Source organism: Corapipo altera, unplaced genomic scaffold (assembly GCF_003945725.1).
Source record: "Corapipo altera isolate COAL_440 unplaced genomic scaffold, ASM394572v1 2b, whole genome shotgun sequence".
NCBI lineage: Eukaryota > Metazoa > Chordata > Aves > Passeriformes > Pipridae > Corapipo > Corapipo altera.
In genome coordinates, this window is record NW_020884874.1 from 25,323,188 (window position 1) to 25,337,484 (window position 14,297).

Genomic DNA, 14,297 nt, shown 5'->3' on the forward strand with positions numbered 1-14,297 from the left:
GCAAGCCAAGCTCCCAACAACAAAATAACTGCTGCTTCCTTTAACAGCAACCTTTTTCAGAACACCAACACAGAGAGCTTGCATGTTTTTCTCTCTCATGCCCCCACTTCAAGCAGAACAACAAATGTGATTAGTTATTAAATATTCCAACTGAATGACAACCATTTAGTAGTAACAAATACATTTTATTTGTCATAATACCTTGATGATTCTTACACACTTTCTATACAAATGTTGACTGCCACTTACTCCAGTATAGGTGTAAAAATTAGCATTTACTGAACATCATTACATAGTAATTGAACAGACAAAAATGTCGACCCTGTCTCATTTCCGAGCTCTCATCAGCTGAAAGATCAGTTCTTTTCCCTTTTCAACTTCCATTTTTTCCGCATCGTTTCAAAGAAGTGATAGAAGCTACTGAAATGTTTCTATTTACCATAATAATGCAATTCCACTACTTTAGGGATTTTCTTTGGTAAACAATCTCAGATGACCAGCATTAAGATGAAGAGCTAAACTACTATAAAGACCACAAACTTATGTCAAATTTGATTCCATGATTATCTGTAATCTGTGCTCACCTCCCTCTATAGAGCGAATTACACTCAATAGAAGGGATAATTCTAAAGGAGACAATACAACATAAAGCCTTATCCTGCCATGAACTAAAGTAGCAGCCTTTTTTTCAATTTAGTCAATGAGGCTTAGTATACCCAAAAGAAAGAACCATGCTAAACATTTTCCTACAGTCTGCACTAGCACAGTACTTAGCATTTTCCTAAATCTGAAATTTAAAAATCCCATTTCTTTACATGACAAAGAGCAGCAACTTTTCTTTGCAATTATTAACACTTGACCATCAAAAGACCCATTCTTAAAGATGACCTTACAAGGGAGACAACTAGCTGTGACTTCTTGTCCCTTTCTCTGGTTCAAGCTTTACATTCTCCAGGAAGCAGTAGTTCTACTTAGATTTTTTTTTTTTTTTCTGGAAGTTTAGAGCAGTTCAACAGGGTGGCAGATATATCATTCAAAAAAAAAAATGTTCTTGAGGAATTATTTTAATTCAAAGTATTTACATGTTTCTAACAGAACAGGAAGTTGGAAAAAGATTAATCCTTTAGAGTTTCAACATTTCTGCTTTCCAGGAATTAACAAAGGAGGTTCATAATTTACTAGTGACAGCTCCAGATAAATATCCAGTGAAAAAAGCAAACCAAAATAAATGAAACAAACAAAAGCCCAAAATAAAACACACACACACACAAAACAACACCAAAACCAAAAGAAAAACAAACGCCCCAAAAACCCTCAAGGTAAATCAAACAAAAATCTGGAAAAACATACTTCTGAAGCACATGCTGATCAAAGCCTCACACTCCCTTCTTATGTGCGTGCATCAAATGCGTCTATCAATCTTTAAGAAAAAGCAACACATCTCAACGTTTTGTCCTCTGCTGGTTGTTTTTGCGATTCAATCATATTGATTCATTCTCTGCTCTTACAAAATAAATAGACTAAGAAATGAAAACGCTGCTTATTTTCTGTGCCTGCTCCCTTAACCAAGACTAACATCAACTGTGCTAACACCTACTTAACAGCACAAAAAACTGCAATGCATTCAATATCCTCTAGTTGGTGAGGGCAATCATACACACAGAGGACAACAAATGTATCACTTGACTAGTACTTGCTGTATGTATGCACCACGCTTCAGGGTTCAGAGAAAAACATGACAGTAAGCCTCACTTTCTTGGCATACTCCAATCTTCTGGACTTAAAGTGATTTCAGAAAGTAACACACACACACACACAACCAGCCAACCAGTAGTGAACACGTGAGTTTGCTAGCTTTAAAACTCTGTCTGCCAAGCTAACAGCCAACTGATTTCCTTGGCGTAAATTCGACATTTCCAATCCAGGACATTACCCAATACGGGCACTGCAAACCCTCTCCTAAATGATGTAATCACACTGGTGCTGCTATAGTTCTGGTTGATTTGCAGTTTCCATTACAATAAATCCTTGCTGCATATTCCCAGAAGTTCTACAATGTTTCTGCCCCTTTAAAAAAAACGTACTCCAAGTTCAAACTTGCCACATAAGTCAAAACAAACAAACAAACAAAAGTCTATATGTTTTTTCCTTATGCCTCAAAATAATCTGTACATTAAAAAAGGAGGGAAAATGGAATGAATGCTTCTCTGAATATTTACAGTTCCATTCTTAAAACAATAAGGACACTGATAACATTTTTTAATTTTGCAAATCAAGAATATTAAAAAAAATGTTAAAGGGACAAGAGATTAGCACCCTTTCATCTTAAAGTATTTACATAGCAAAAAAGGGAGAATGAATAGACAGAGGCTTAAGCCTCATAACTGTCTTGCTACAAGCAGGCTCATGACTTCATGAACAGTACTAAAACGCTCCATTTTAAACAGCTATTAGGAATGGCTATTGTACATGTCCATGCAAATGTCTTTCCTAAAGAATTTACTATGCATTATAGCAACACGATCCTATTTACACAATAAGTTGTTGTTCCAGTCCATCAAGTACACAAGGAATTTTAATGGATGCTAAAAAAATCAATTAGGCAATGATCCTCTGATTAAACAGGCACATCACACCATTCAAATTCTTTCAAACATATTCATAAATCCAAGCCTTCAAACTTTGCTGAAACCTTTCAAAATCTGTATGTGGATATTTCAAGTATATGATTTTTGAGTTTAATGAAATTCATCACAGAATAAGCATTACATGCTATTATCATGAAAAAGCAACACCATCAGATAATGGCAGGAAAAAAACCCCTTATTTTGACGGCTATTCTGAGGTATTTTTGTTTTTAGCAGAAATGTCTTTACAAAAGCACCAGAAGGCTTTCCTACAGCACATGGCACCAAAGGACAGAAACATTTTGAGGTGGCAATCGAACCAGAGCCAGAAGAAACTGATGAGGGCATCATCAATTGCTAGATGGAGGTCCAAAAAGGATGGGAAGAGAAAAAGAAGTTAAATGAAAAGGAAAGTATTGTCTTTATAATCAGATATTATTATTCAGACAGTATTTCAATCATAGTGAAATGTATTGCAAAATCAAGCCTGAAGTTTGCAGGTGCCTGGTATCCCTGAATATTAGGATTTTCAATTCTGATATCATCTTTTCGTAATTCCAAGTGATATCTAACTGGAAGTTAGATCAGAAACTCAAAGTTAAACCTGAGAGTATGTTTTTTCTCCCTTCTGTTTCTACATACGTTCCCTGAAGTCCTGGGTAAGGAATGCTAATAATCCTAAAATTACATTCACCCCACGCAAACCAGGAGAGACAGTACCTGAGATGATGAGATAGCAGTATTAAAGCCTTGTTGCAACTTGTGTTTCAATCATGATGAAGACTGACAACATAAGCACAGGTCATCTTTCTCCCAGCTTTCCCTTGCCTTCTTCACCCACTTTCCCACTACAGGTGGATGGGAAAGAAACAAAACCCCAAGTTTCCTAGGAATATAAAAATCTCTATGTAATTAATTCACCATATATATTTATGCATACTGACGAGAGATACATCAAGTATGCAATCCTATAAATTACACATATGATTCTTAGTATCACCTTCCTTTCTCATACCTCCCCTTTCATAAAGGCATCAAATCAGCCCAAATCCTTTATATATTTATTTGACTCACACTGAGTCAACTGGACGTGTCCTTAAAATTTTACAAAATGCTGCGGTATTCTTCAAACTGCTTAATATTTTGTCGCAGCAAGCTATCACCCATCTTCACATGACAAATCTAGATCTCTTTTGTAAAGTGTCAGAGAAAAAGGTGAAAATCTCAGGTTATCATTAGCTTTATCCTACATGCCTACTTTTATATCTCAATCCATTTATCTGTAGTTATATTAGTGCAAAGATATTGTCTCCATTTCAAATTTTGCTCCTCATGTATGGCTCAGTGTGTTGTTCTGGGGTTCATCATTGGTAACTCATCAGAGATGAATTCCAAACCCAAACACTTAGGAGATCTGCTTTCTCTCTTCACAGCATCCTTTGCAGTCACGCCACAGAACATATCCCATACCTTCCATAATCACTTCAACATTCTGAGATTTTCACACAGAACATTAAGACAATCTGCAGGTTTATTTGCACCTTTCTGTTTGGTATCAAGCATGCCTAGACCAAGCAGCAGTTGTAAGAGAATGTCTGCAGCATTTCGTAGATAACCCTTTTACAACTGGTTATCAGGCTATGCTTGATATCCATGCTGCAGATATGCAGACTGACTGCACCTGATAGCATTTCATCTTTTTCATCCTCTTTAATCTTTCACTGCTTATGCCAGAGGCCTCCCTTCCTGCGACAGAGCTCTTCCACCTCTGTGCTACAGGCTGGAACACACTATTCTCTGCTGCAGTATGACACAGATGAGCCAACTACATCAAGGCAATTATCTTCAATTCTACCATTTCCATTAATTTTAGCTCAATCTTTAGGGTGTTGTTTGTCATCTTTATTTTTTTCATTTGCAGCATCCTGCAGCAGAGCCTGCAAGTTAAAATCCATCGAGTCCTATAGTTCTAACCTCAAGCCACAACATCTGCTTACAAAGAGCCAGACTTTAACATCTCAAGGTCTTCTTCAAAATTCAAAAATCTTCACGGTTTAACAAAAAGCCTTCTTGTTTCATCCAAGGAAACAGAACTGACACCCTCAGCTATCTTTGGACAACAGTAAACCATAATGTAAAATAAGAAAAACATCTCCCATTGATGTTTCCCACCCTTCCTACAGTATGGCACTTCTACCCTCCCACCCATCTACTCAATGCTCTCTCTGCACAATACTTAAATCTGAGCACTGTATGTGTTTAAGGCCCAGTATTTTTTAACCAATCAAGTTTTTTGAAGTGCCCTGCGCTTTTGATAAATTCAATGTGACACTGTAAAGGAGTGCAATTTCCAGAAAGTGCTGAGATTCATCTTCTGAAACTTCTGGCAATATTATTTATTTTATATATATGATATCCAGAAGCAGGTACATGCTACACAGTCAATTTTAACAAGCATAGCTGACTCTCCCTATTTAATATTCACATCACAGGAGTAAAAATCCAGCCAGGAATCAAACTGTGGCATCCTGTGCCAAAGACAACTTACCACTCAGCTGGTAAGTTGGCAATTCAATTTACAAACCTGCATTCCTGCATTCTAATCCTTTGCAGAAAGGTGGTAATATACGAGCAATATGAAAAGAACTGGATTCAGATCATTAGAGGTTCACGAACCAAACACACGAAGCCTTGGAGGCTGTCCAAAACAAAATCATGCCTAGGTGGTGATGTCCGTTCAATAAAAATCCAATGTCATAATTATCCTCTCGCTTTTTCCCCAAAGAGCATTAGTGCTCGGAGCTGCGCCGCAGCTCAGCCAGTTACAGTAACGCTGCGAGGAGACGGACAGGGCCTGCAGCCAATGGCGGTGCCAGGTCACTGCCTGCTGACGGGTAATCTGCAATTACCAAGCAATTAGCAAATGCAGTGAAAATTCAACACTCATCTCTGCGTAACACAGAATAACTCATTTTTAAATTAAATGTGTGTTTTAATAACTTCACTTTGGCTACAGCCACACAGAGAAAAATAAAGCCTCCTTTATTCAATTTCTCCTCCCCTTTGCAACCGACAAAATGCTTTGCTGTCTGAAACAAGCAACCAAATATATTGTTTGACATCTCTAAACTAAACAAACTCTTCCTCACCAGAAAGTATTTATTTAACAACAGAAAAGAACAAAAACTAAGACTGCTGCTAATGGTACTATACTATATTTGAAACTGTTATTTAGTTAACTGCCTGATTAATATCTTGTCCTGCTGGATGGGTGATAACAAGAATTAGCCAGGCACCTATCTGCCAGGGAGTCCAAAATTTTCTTGTCTTCTCTATATTTAACAATAAGTGATATAAAAAAGTTAATCTGCAATCAATCAGTTGCACAAAACAAATGTCTTTTCCCAGTAATGATCAAGTTATTAATCTGTTGTGCTCATAGCACAGTGTAGAGCTCTCACCGCCTACACTTACATCCCTAATTTGAAAAAAAAAAAAATTTAGCTAAACGTTAGCTTATTGATAATCTTGGTTTATCTCTCCCTCTAGAAAAACTGCTGTATCTTCCTTAGTATAGGGTATGCACATTGGGATTGACCTTCTTAAAAAGGGTAGGAAAAAGGCAGAAGAGGTCACCATTGACAGTGAAATTCAAGTAGATAAAAGGAGATTCTTACCTTTCTATACCCTCAGATACAAAAAAAAAAAAATAAATCCTGACTTTAAAGAGCTGGTAATGGGAAAAATATAGGAAAAGCTACAGACTCCTATAGAAATGAGGAGAAAAAAAGAAAACCAACCACCACAACAACAAACAGCTGACATAAATATGTAAGGCTTTTGTTTGCACTGGACAACACTAGCCTTGATGCACTGATGTCAGCTCTAGGTTTTCATCTTACATTTAAATGTATCTAAGCCAGAGAGAAAGAGAATATAAAAAAAACCCAAAAAAATCAAAAAAGCAAAGAAGATAACCAAAAAATATACAAGGCTACATGATGCCATTTGGAAAAAAAGGAAAACTCATGGCATTTGACATACTTCTCTCTCTCTCCAAAAAAGCAACAAACTAAATCCTTTTCTAATTGTATGGGATTTTGGAAAACATTCACACTGTAAACGTAAATTTATTTAGTTTTAAAACAGTCCTCCATCCTCCTTCTGCACAAGAAATACTTATTTATGTGGTTTTTCTTTTGCACCCTCTATATTAACGAGGTGTCAGAAGGGAAGAGAAAGAGAGGAGGGAAACCAAAGCAACCCAGAAAAATCCTCCACAAACCTGTTGCTGTGGATACTGCATTCCTCCCATGGCTGCCGGGGCTCGGCCCTGCATTCCCACGGGATAGCGCTGGGGGCCAGGAGGGCCATAGGACTGCCCGGGGTAGGGGCTGCTCTGCTGTGCCTGAGAGTGAGGGTTATTGCCCATGCCGTACAGCTGCGGTCTCTTCATGACCATCGGATCCATTGGACTGCCCTGTTGATAAACACAAGCAAAAGAATATTTAAGACACGGAAAGGAAAAGGTCAGAATCATCGGGCTTATCGTAGGCAGACTATACACGTGTTTTCTCAGTGCTTTATACATCAAATATTGACTTGACTTAAAAACTGGCAAAGTACCATAACCTGGTTCACATATTAATTAGATGAGGTTTTGAATGGTGATTTTTGGGACTTCCACTGCATTTAAAAAAAAAAAAAAAAAGTTTTGCAAGCAAGATTGTTTCTTACCCACAAAAAAAGCAGAAAAACTGCAAATAAATTTCAGCTTAAAAAATAATTAAGTATACTGCTGTAAACTGACCAGCATTACTTTCTTTGATGTTAAAACAAAAATAAAATAAAAACATAAATATATATCAAGAGACACAAATAATGGACAAGCCATTTAACCTTGAGAAAATGACTGTTTTCTTACATCAAAAAAAGGGAAAGGAGAAAAGAGTTTCCAAGAAGCACAATGCACACAGAACACTGTATTTCAGTGTTTTCATATTGTTATCGTGTGCGCTAATAAGTTTTCAGATCAAAAGGCAAGTCACAACCCACATTTTACATGAAAGTTTATTTGCCTCCTTAACAGACCTCAGAAAATCCAAACTGCAACCGGTGATGGAGGGGGAGGGGAGGCAAGGGAGGGAAGTTTTATTTTTAGACTTTTTGGCAGCACTTACCAAGCACTGTAACAGTTTCAGGACAGGTGTCAACCATTGTGTAGTATTACTCTCATGTTTTATTACTGAGGACTAACTGAACCAGAAAAAATATCATACTTCATCAAGCGCAGCACTGTATTGCTAATATGACATCCATTTTTTAATTCCTGAGTGCCAGTTATATTCATGGAAGAAAACTGAGGTCAGGGGGAGGGAGAAGTTTTTAAAAAGCCTATCACAATTTCATCTTCATGAAAGAGACATATCCCCCCCACCTTCCTCCTAAGAAAAAAAAACATTAATTCACTCCACCAGGAGCAGGGCTCCTTCCTGTAGCACATTTTGTACGTTTTCCTGCAACATACTGCTGATCAGCTTTATTTTAAGACCTCCTATGTAACACGACTTCTACAAGTCCTTTCTGGCTATTATATTCTGATATAACAGTTATTATGACAATAACTAACATTTTCCACTCCCATCCTTGTTTCTTCTCATTACTGCTCTGCATACCTCTTTTTTTCCTCAAACAAAGTCCTCTCTAAAGTTGTCACTGCTTAATGAACTACTACTCTTTCCTTTCTGCAAATAAAAAAACATAAAACCTCACTTTTTTCACTGGCTCTCTCCACCACTACCAATACCAACTTGCCAGGAATGTCACACTAAACTAATAAAGTATTCCAAATGTGGGCACACTACACCTGAGGAGGTGGAAACAATAACCTCCTCCTCCTCACAGGACACCTCCATTCACTTCAGAAGAGGATCACCCTTTTTTTATACCATACCAAACTGCAAAATCACTTCTAATTTTGGGTGAGTATTACTCAGCTATTTTCCCTTTATTATTTGCCTGTTCTGTAGCCAGAATAGAAGTTTCTATTTTTTGCCATTAAATGTCCCTGGGTAATTTCCTATTTATATTTCATTCTTTTCAAAATCAATGGTTCCCCAACCACTTCAGGTCACCTGACCCATAACAACATTCTCATTTTTATTTCTGTTTTTTTAGGCCACCATGCACTCTCACCACAGTTTTAACACAGAGGCTAAGCAGATGTACTATAGATTTCTTGTTACAGTGTCCATGGGGACAACTTACATTTCCTCCTATAAATCATAATACTTTATCTATATTTATTTCTGTGTTTCAATGTTCATTCTGTTCATCACCTGTCATATTCATCTTCTCAAACATAAATCTTGTTGAAAGTGAGTCTCATGCTTTCTTCACAAGATTCTCACGAAGCCCAACAGTACTGTTCATTGCCACCATCTTCTGTTTCAGGGAATTATTTCCATGTCTCATCTTCAATAACATTTACTCAAATTCAAGTTTAATTAATTTTGAGTGTAGTATTTTCTGTTCCTCATCCAATTCTTAAATATCATTATAGACAATGCAGATAGCTACACAGCTAAAACAGTCTGACATTTTCCATTATTAACACTACTTTCAGGTGGATATAAACTTTGACAAACTTCAAGCATTTAGGTTGAAATTTTCCAGGCCATATGTATGCCTGAGGCTGAAATTCTCTGGAAAATTCAGCAGAAACAGTTCAGCTATGTCTAAGAATGAGGTCACAGAAAAATACATGGTTTATGTTCTCACATAAAACACTTGAAAATATGTCTTGAATACCATGCTTTGAGGGAGAGAATTTTAATTTGCCAGGGTGACACTGGACATTCATGAAGGGCAAGGCTTGCGCCCCTGTCAGAGAGAGCACCTGAATGTCACCAGACTGGGAGCAGAGGAAGAAGAAACAGAAGCACAGGAGTGGCACAGCAAGGCTTCATCAGAGGAGTTACGAAGTGCATGGAGGCAGCCTTGAATTTGCCAGAGAGAGGGACAATGGGTTAAAAAAAGCAGTAGAGACAGAAGTAAGGCAGGGAGAGTTGAAGGAGAGAAGAGGAAACAAGGTCAGGAGGTGACATGGATACAGGCCAAAGAGTCTCTGTCCCCTGGACTAGTGACCTCCAAGCAGTGGAGCTTCTGCGTGCATGTATGTTAGGAGAGTGAGCCTCACTGCCAATGCATCCTTCCTTCCCTTCTTCTCACCAGAGCCTGCCATCATTATGCTTCTCCTTGTCTTCCCCAGGTGAGCTCCTCCTCTTTCCCTCAGGTGACAGCACTCCAATTCAGACAGGTGAAGGGATAAAGATCCTGAGATATTGCTGTAACTCCCGTCACCAGGGGCTGCGGGTGACCCACACAACATTGAAATGGAGGGGGCTGTGGCCACTGGGTATGGGTAGCAAGGGACCTGGAGATACTCAGAACTTACTGTGCACAGTGCAAGTCAGGCATCCAGTGAAGGACAGGAGATAGTTGAACATGAGAGGGCTAGACTGAAAGAGCAGTAAATACTCCTCCGCAATTACTGGGACAACCCCTAGAGTCCCACCCTAGCTGTCAGTGCTGCCTGTTCCTCCTCCCTCCAAGGTCTCGGTGAAAGAACAAACAGTAGAGTGCTCTGATTGTCTCTAGGGTTGGAGAAAATGGACTCAGTGAGGAAATATTCCACGCACTGGCCAGTCCTTACGGAGACTGGCAAGTCACCACTGCTATTCCTGACTCTCTTCGGATTAGATCCCAACCATCTGTGTGGTGAAGCTAAAGGTGAAGACATCTACCAGTGATTGTCAACATATTTCTGCAAGGCAAAACAAAACCAAAGAGCCAGGTAGAAATGGACTCTACCTCTGCATCTACCATAGTATTTCACTAAAGCAAAAAAATTTCAAAATTTACCAATTTATTGCATCCTGGTTTGAAATGATGAGGCTTATATTGCAGGAAATGCTGTGTATCTACAACTGCAACTACTTTTAAATTTTATGAGAGATGTGCTCTGAAGATGTTTCCAGAAGCTGTATGTTTTAAATAGTTGGACCTACAGCCCTCAAAACTAGGCCAAACTTTCTACAACAATACCTCAGTTTCCCAACTGCAAAAATTTAAAAATTGAAATAAAATTTAAAAAAAATCATCTCTTCACACAGAGGCAATTTTAGAATTTAATATGTCCATAATCAATATCACTGCAAACTCTCTAACAAAAGAACAAATTTTGTTTTCAGAATAGTGTACAGTGAGAAAGACCTGCAGCCATATACTTAACAGAAAGAAAAAACTGCTGCTCATCAAATACTGTGTCCTTCCATATAGTGAAGGTAAAATTTCAAGGCAACTTTTCCCAAATTTAATTCATGCACATTTAATGCCATGCTTTAGCATTGTTTGGAACTTCCAGGTTTCATTTTTGTAGTAAGTGTTTCTCTCATCCATGACATTTTTGAGAAGTTATTTATAAGGAATTGTTAATTGAGACAGGCATATTACAATCTTATCTGAAGGTTCCTTTAACATTTATTGTTCCAGTATTTTCTTTAACATTGGTGCCAACAGTTTTCAAAGACAAGTTTTTGGTGACAGGATGATGATGACAAGCATCAACCTCTTCATGCTGCAGGGATCATAAGCCAACCCCTCTACACCTGCTCTCTGACATTTACCAAAAATTACAGCATTGTTTTAACTGCATCACATTCTTCTGAAACCATCGCACATTTGGCCGTGAATGGATGACGTGTATATTTTCACATCTTCCATGCCTTTACTTAATTCTATTACATGCTGTACTGTAAAGTTTTAATTACTTATTAAATTTTATTTTAGTATCACTGCAGTCATCAATATCCATTTATTTCTTTTTCCTTCCTTTACAGAACCGTCCAGTTTTTCTCTAGTGCTATTTTACTCCCAATATACACATTACCTTTTTACCAATTTATCTTGTGTTTGCTCATGTTATTTTTAACTGCCATATTATGCTAGGCAAGCCTAAATGGATTCTGCTTTTTGCTTCTTATTCCACACCTCCTCTTCAACTTGCCGCATTTCATTTAAACTTCACGTAGATCTGCAGTTCCTCAAAATACCTTAGTCTTGTTCTTTGCTTCAGTCCACAGTAATGTTATAATTTATAACCCCTTGCCTATCTTGTGTCAGTATCAGATTCATTTGCACATATACTACCAGGCTCTGTGAGAACAGAGCATTTCATAAGAGTTCTTGCCTATTATGTGCCTTGTGAGTGCATTAAAACACCCAACAGAAGGTTTGCTAATGATTTCAACAGGGCCAAGGTTTTATTCCTGGTCTTTAGATAGACAGTCCAATCATTAAGGCAGGACACTGAAAAGCCTACACCGCCTACAAATAGTAACTGACAACATTTTTATCTTACCTGCTCCTTTTTTAAATGTTTTGTGAAAAAGAATACATAAACTTGACATTCCTGCTATGCGCAGAAGTGAAAAAATTAATATTCTACACCCACTTGTAAATTCAGTATCACCACCACTTCTGCTCTCCTCCCATTCAAAACAATAAAATACATCACCTCAGTCTGACGTACCCGGAGATTCCATTTTATCTTTTCTAAAGTGAGCAAAAAAACCCCACTACCATTTTCTCTTGCCATTTAACCAGTGTTTTCCTGGTTATTTCTTCTGCACTCAGATCTGAGGCAGGTTGCACAACAGAGTAACTTGAGCAGCAGTCTGACCAAGATGTAACCTTGGTCAGCAGCAGTCTAACCAAGACATAGCATTACTGATGTTATGTACACATCATATATATCCTCTACTAAGTTATCAATTAGTGTTTCACCAAAATGTTTATTTGAAAGATGTTTATGAATATGAACAACCCCAGTCACAGTCCCAAAATACAACTAACATTTCCATTTAAAGATGCCACAAAGAACTCCCCCCACTGAAGTCTCAAGGCAGGGAGGAGTGGGAGAGACTTTACTAAGGTCACAATGAGATTCAGATGTGATGGTAGTGCTCTTATACAAAGCAGACAGAGCAATTCACTACAAGACTCTTCACATGAGAGATATAACTACTTTTCAAGTGAAAGTGTGCTTTTTTGTTTGTTTAAACAAAAAAAATTGAAAGAGGCATTGGTTTTGCTGACAACTGCAAACGCTGCGATTTAAAGCGACTATAAGCCACAGAGCATCCCAACTAATGCTCCATCATTTGTGCCTATAACAAAACAACATGAACTCAACACTCTCAAGTAGACTTCCTCTCAAACTTCTAGAGCTACTGAATACAATAACTCTTTGTTTATTCATTCATCTGCAGCCAAAGCTTCTGTCTCCATACTGAAAAAAAAGAAAATCTACCTCCGTATAAAAACAAAGCCTTGAAACCTCATAATAAAGACAGCTGACAATCAGTTACCGACATTCCAAGAAAGATGGGCATGGAGCTCGGAACTCTAGGTCAGGCACCAAGTTACAAATTTATCACTACAGATAATCACAAGTATTCACTATAATACAATGACACAGCTGGCATGAGGACGGAACTGGAGAAAAGATAATCCATTCCTAGATAATGCCATCATTTGTATGAACATGTACAAGGACGCCTCAGCCAACACTTTTACACGACCAAAGTGGGAGTATCAAAACACAACTCTTGTTATGTGTGTTTAAATATCCATTTAAGAAAACTGCAACCAACTATTAAAAAAGTATGAATGTACAGCATTAAATTCTGACTTACATTAATAATAAAGTCTGAGAGGTGACTGGTAAACATGTTTCCTATGTTTTTGAAATAGGAAATCTACTGTCTGTACTTAACTAAAATTTTTAATTAAAAAAGGCAGTCGCACAAACATAACAAGGAATAAGCAAAAACAAAAAGCCAACTTCGACATAAGCCTATGATGAAAGACAATCCAGTGAATGAAGAAGCATACACTAGCAGAATATGTAACAAAAATAGCCATTTTCCTTGTCTTAAAGGCTCTCCATACTGTCTGATTTCAGCTGCAGGCAGACATGACAAAGATTATTTCCCCACTCAAAACAAAAAGTAATTAAAAAGGGGAAAGAAAAATCAAAGCTATGCCCCACAAAGAATCAACTACAACTGCCCTAGAACATTTACAAATAATTTATACGAGCAACTGTTTCTGCAGGATGGGGGAGAAAAATATACTGGTTTTCAGTTTTCTTCTGGGTCCTCTTTAACACAAGCCAAAAACTGGAAGGTCAGTGAGTCAGCCATTCTCTGGTTATTATTTTGCACACAGATAAACCTAAACAACTACTGAAAGGACAACTCACAAAAAATATAGCAAAGAAACCTGTTTTTAATGAAGTATACACAATCAAACTCTTCAGCTGCCACTACAAGTGCATGCAAAGGTGAAGACAACATCAAAAAGCAATTATACACATTAACACACCATGATGGCCAAAGCATGTTTCTGACAAGTTCACAACTCAGAACTGCTGCCCTTCAAGTTGCCTTGTCTCTGCCAACTACTGACATACAGCTAATAGGTTGCTCTGAATTCAACCGAAGGTGTGTCATCTGTCCTCATCACACTTGAACACCCTTTCCTAATTCCAAACCTCTTCCAGGAAGTACTCGGGAATTATATTCCTGTTTCTAGATGTGTTTTCTC

The 14,297-nt window shown here is 37.8% G+C and overlaps 1 protein-coding gene across 1 annotated transcript in view; it reads right to left on the reverse strand.

The window, feature by feature from the left end:
* The window catches only part of ARID1B (AT-rich interaction domain 1B), a 323,199-nt gene that overhangs the window by 284,783 nt on the left and 24,119 nt on the right, over positions 1-14,297 (reverse strand). Inside the window, exon 3 of the mRNA XM_027632627.1 lies at positions 6,913-7,107. Within this exon, the coding sequence (XP_027488428.1) occupies positions 6,913-7,107 (195 nt within the window). The remainder of the gene's footprint in view (positions 1-6,912; positions 7,108-14,297) is intronic.